This window comes from Leptinotarsa decemlineata, unplaced genomic scaffold, assembly GCF_025532065.1.
Source record: "Leptinotarsa decemlineata unplaced genomic scaffold, Ldec_3_MD MMD2_tig00004307_RagTag_RagTag, whole genome shotgun sequence".
NCBI lineage: Eukaryota > Metazoa > Arthropoda > Insecta > Coleoptera > Chrysomelidae > Leptinotarsa > Leptinotarsa decemlineata.
The window spans coordinates 17,500,882-17,505,143 of record NW_027412606.1 but is presented as its reverse complement, the minus strand read 5'-3'; the positions used below and the strand labels follow the sequence as shown (position 1 = coordinate 17,505,143).

General features: G+C 31.9%; 1 protein-coding gene across 1 annotated transcript; it reads right to left on the bottom strand.

Moving 5' to 3' along the window:
- Nucleotides 1-2,935: 2,935 nt before the first annotated feature.
- On the bottom strand, nt 2,936-3,610 carry LOC141484005 (uncharacterized). The gene has a single exon (XM_074179146.1). The coding sequence runs from the start codon at nt 3,608-3,610 to the stop codon at nt 2,936-2,938; it is 675 nt and encodes a 224-aa protein (XP_074035247.1).
- Nucleotides 3,611-4,262: the final 652 nt, after the last annotated feature.

The following is a 4,262-nucleotide window of genomic DNA, read 5'->3' as shown; positions in this document are numbered from 1 at the left end:
ACCACTCTATGGTAATGTTAATTCTATGATTTCTAACCTTAATCATAGAATGACAGTTTTCTGTTTGTGAATAAACAGTGAATGACTGGAAAGTGACAAATATTGATTTATCGACAAAAACAATTTTCACAATGTTATGATTTGTAAATTAATGTTCTGAAATGGTGAAATAATGTTTATTGAGTTTGTGATCACTGAATGATGAAAAAGTCTCTACTGCCTCCTTATATCAGCAACATGTTTTGGAATCGTATATAGGTTTTATTTTACCTTAATATGATCTAGAAGCTGTGACTGGTCTAGTTGGAATTTCTAAAACTGGATATCCTGGTAAGTTTCAATTAGCTGCTTGTTCACACTAATTATCATTGCTGGATTTTTATTTATTTTTAAATATTTTCACCTACTATTTTCAAATTAAATTCAATTTTCAAAAACTTAGCAAAATTTCAACGTGTTTCCTCTTCCTGTGTTCTTCATCGACTCTCCTCGCTTTCCCAATCAATAAACTCCTCATTTCCTTGGCAACCAATTCTCGAAAATTCTAGATCATGTGAACTTGTTATAATTTGTAACTTTTTGGCACTTTATACAAACTAACCTTAGTTTATTCACCATTTGGATAAACATACTTAATCTAATATCTAATATTAACAATTTTGATTGTCTTATGACAGTTCACATTTTCAATTTTACAATATTTATTTTAGAAATCAGGAATTTGCACATTTTATGAACTCTTTCCATTAACAATAACTTAGTAGGCTTGACAACATTTTTACTACATGGTTTTATCATATACTGCGTGTTGTTTTCAGTTACACTTTGATGTACTTACTTCATATTGATTTAGATAATTTTGAATGAACTTGTAATGTTATTTTGTTTGCTGATAGTGATCTAAATGGTTTATTAATTTGTTTTTGTGTTTCAGGCAATATATATATGAATGGTGATTGATCATTTTTAATCATGGATTGTGACATTTGAGCTTCAGTGGAAACAAACTGATTGAAGAAAGATTATTTGTTGTTAATATATGTGCGTAACCATTATACTGAAAACAAACGATAAGAAATTTCTACTTAAGGTAAGGTATCTAATCTGTACTTCAAATGAACAACTCATGAGCTAATTAGGTTTTGTCAAAATTCCAATGAACAATACTTATATCATAACAATATATATACATATATATATATATATATATATATATATATATATATATATAATATATATATATATATATATATATATAGATATCTATATCTATATATAGATATATATATATATATAGATATATATATCTATATATCTATATCTATATCTATATATATATATATATATATATATATATATATAGATATATATATATCTATATCTATATATAGATATATATATCTATATATCTATATCTATATCTATATATAGATATATATATATATATATCTATATATAGATATATATATATATATATATATATATATATATATATATATATATCTATATATCTATATATATATAGTGATAGCACAGTCTGCTTCGATAGCAGACTGTGCTATCATCTTGATGAGTCTACTTCAAAAATTTTCATCAGGCAAAAACGATATGAATAGATTCCCATATGTTACCTATGTTACCTATGTTACATATGAATTTTCAGTTTTGTGAAAACTGCATACGCTGTCGGGACGGGAGTTGAAAATTGAATCTGGGTAATATAGCTTTGGTGGCGATAAAACTTTCACGAGCGATCGAAATAACTTCCATAAAATGAAGTATTAACGTCTGCTGTGTAGAAATTACGGATTTATAACGTCGATGAAATGATTCTCATCGAATTCATATGATATTTTCTCTGAGAAAATGTTTATCAATGCGATAGGAGAATAATAATTCTCAGTGGAATCTCTAGATCAATATTTATTTATTATTATGTATTTCAAATAATCAGACTTAGGATAAAGTGCGTAAAAGTCCTCGTAAAATAGTACTATAATATCACCATGAAAAAGGAATTCCAAATCAATATTTTGATTTACAATCTCATACTGATTTATATTTTGGAATCGGATGAGTCTCTCCTGAGTAATTAGTTCGTTCCATGAATCTGCAAAAAAACGATGAAATCACTAATTAAACATTTGATATTTTTATATTCCATACTTCACTTCCTAGTGATAATGAAGTTTGATGAAGTTTCTTCCATTATGGAATGTTGGTGGAGTATTTCATTAGGAGCATTTTCTACTCCATCTGTGAGTTTTACAATATACTGCAACTGTGTAACGTATAATTCACATATCTGACTTCCCTCAAAAAAATCTGGGGCCATCGCATCCGATGATTCATATAATTATTATATAATGATTAATTATATAATTGTCATCTTAGTATTTCCGAAACAGATTGACATTATGATGAAATACTTCGTATTGCTTCAACTTAACATTCAGTTGACATTTCATTGAGTTTGTCAATTTTCCAAACTAGAGCTTGCTAGATCCCCTGAAAAGACGCCTCTAGATTTTTCAAGTGACACCTTAAGTGTTACTTGAAAAATATAGAAACCATTGCACCACATTTCGAAAATTGTGCATAGAAGAATAGGTGTTTCCATTGAACAAGAAACCCAGGAACATCTCGAAATGTGAATCGGTAAACAAACTTCATTATTGTCAGATGATGACTGTTGAACATTCCAAACATTTACTGGAGTGAGCTAAATGAGTTTTGAATATATGGTTTATAGTCAAAATTTTGATATTAATCGTTTGTTTCCATATTTTTTGAGAACGAAATTTCATACAATGTGCATACTTGTTGAATGTCAAGTTACCTTCGTATTAGTATAGTAAATAAACTCCCACGTGTTTAGAGAGGTATCATTCTTTTCCGAGGGCCAAATCAAATCTTTGGAAAAATAATTTTGTTTTCACTTAGAAAGGGAATCTGTTGGTACAGTGCTCATACTTTCGATGTTGCAAATGGGAGTCACGGCAGTGATTAAATTGAGTGGTAACTTAAAAGTAGCATGAGCAGTTCGACCACCTTCGGGTAATGTAGCAGCTATGCCGGACGACGCCACAGCCAGGGCAATGCCGTAAGTACTTCTGACTTTCACCAAAAGGTAATTAATAAGGAAGGTTTCACCAGTTTCACCTGGAACGTCTAAGGAGAATATTCCACCATCATTTGCATCTACACTTGTGGTAATTTTATTGTAAACTTCCTGTTGCTCATCATTCAGGAATGCTTCATTTCTTCTTACTGCGTCTTCTAAGGCAACTGTATTGTAACTGGTCTCCTCCACGTACTCTCTATTTTCAAAATGTATTGATGTTATTGGCTGAGGTAATCCATACTCTTCAAGAAGACGACCACCTAATGATAATACTGCATCCTCTAATACCGACAGGCATTTTTTGAATATCAGGTCCGATGAGTGCTCTACATCTAAGTCAACTTGTTTTTCCAGTTGTTTTTTAAAGTCGTCAGAAAGGTATCCTTGGTATTTTTTCCATAAACATAGGGGGTCGGAAACCTGGCAGAACAAAGTGTGTTTGACATAGTGCTGCCTCTTCAAGAGCTGAATCCAAATGCCGATCATCTTCGAGTAGACCTAGAGCCTGGAACGCGGAATGGAAAGTGGGACGTTAGTGACCATCTGCAGTTTCCAATGCTTCAAATTGAATTGGGCCTCTGGTCTCTTGTAGAAGCATTCGAAGGTGGTAGCACAGTATGAACCCTACCTAGAACGTGTTTTATTTTTCACCCCTGACCGTCATTCAACATTCACCCCTCTCTTTTTTTTCTGAAACGATCGCTTGTTCCAAACGTATCTCATGTGTCGATGTATCTCACTGATACGCTGAAGTGAGTTACTTTGGCTTTCGAGGATGATGTTCCTTCGGTCTAAATGCTGATTTACCAATACAACAGCCACTTCATTTGCCGTTGGTGCATTAAATCTGCCTCTGTGTTCTCTTTGTGGTTTTTTATCTGCATGTATTACGACCTTGAATGACTCTGAAGGCGATATTTTATCAATGGCTGGTTTTAGATCTTTCATGTATGGGTTCACCTCGTGTAACATAAGCTGCAATTGTTTGTTCAAATTCAGTCTCAAATCAGGAAATTTTAAATATTAGCTTCTCTATCATTTTCACCGACGAAACAAATTTGCAGAAACTGTGCATCCTGCCCAGGTTCCGGTACTATACTTCCAATTGAATGATAGACTTGTCCTTGAACTCCAAAAG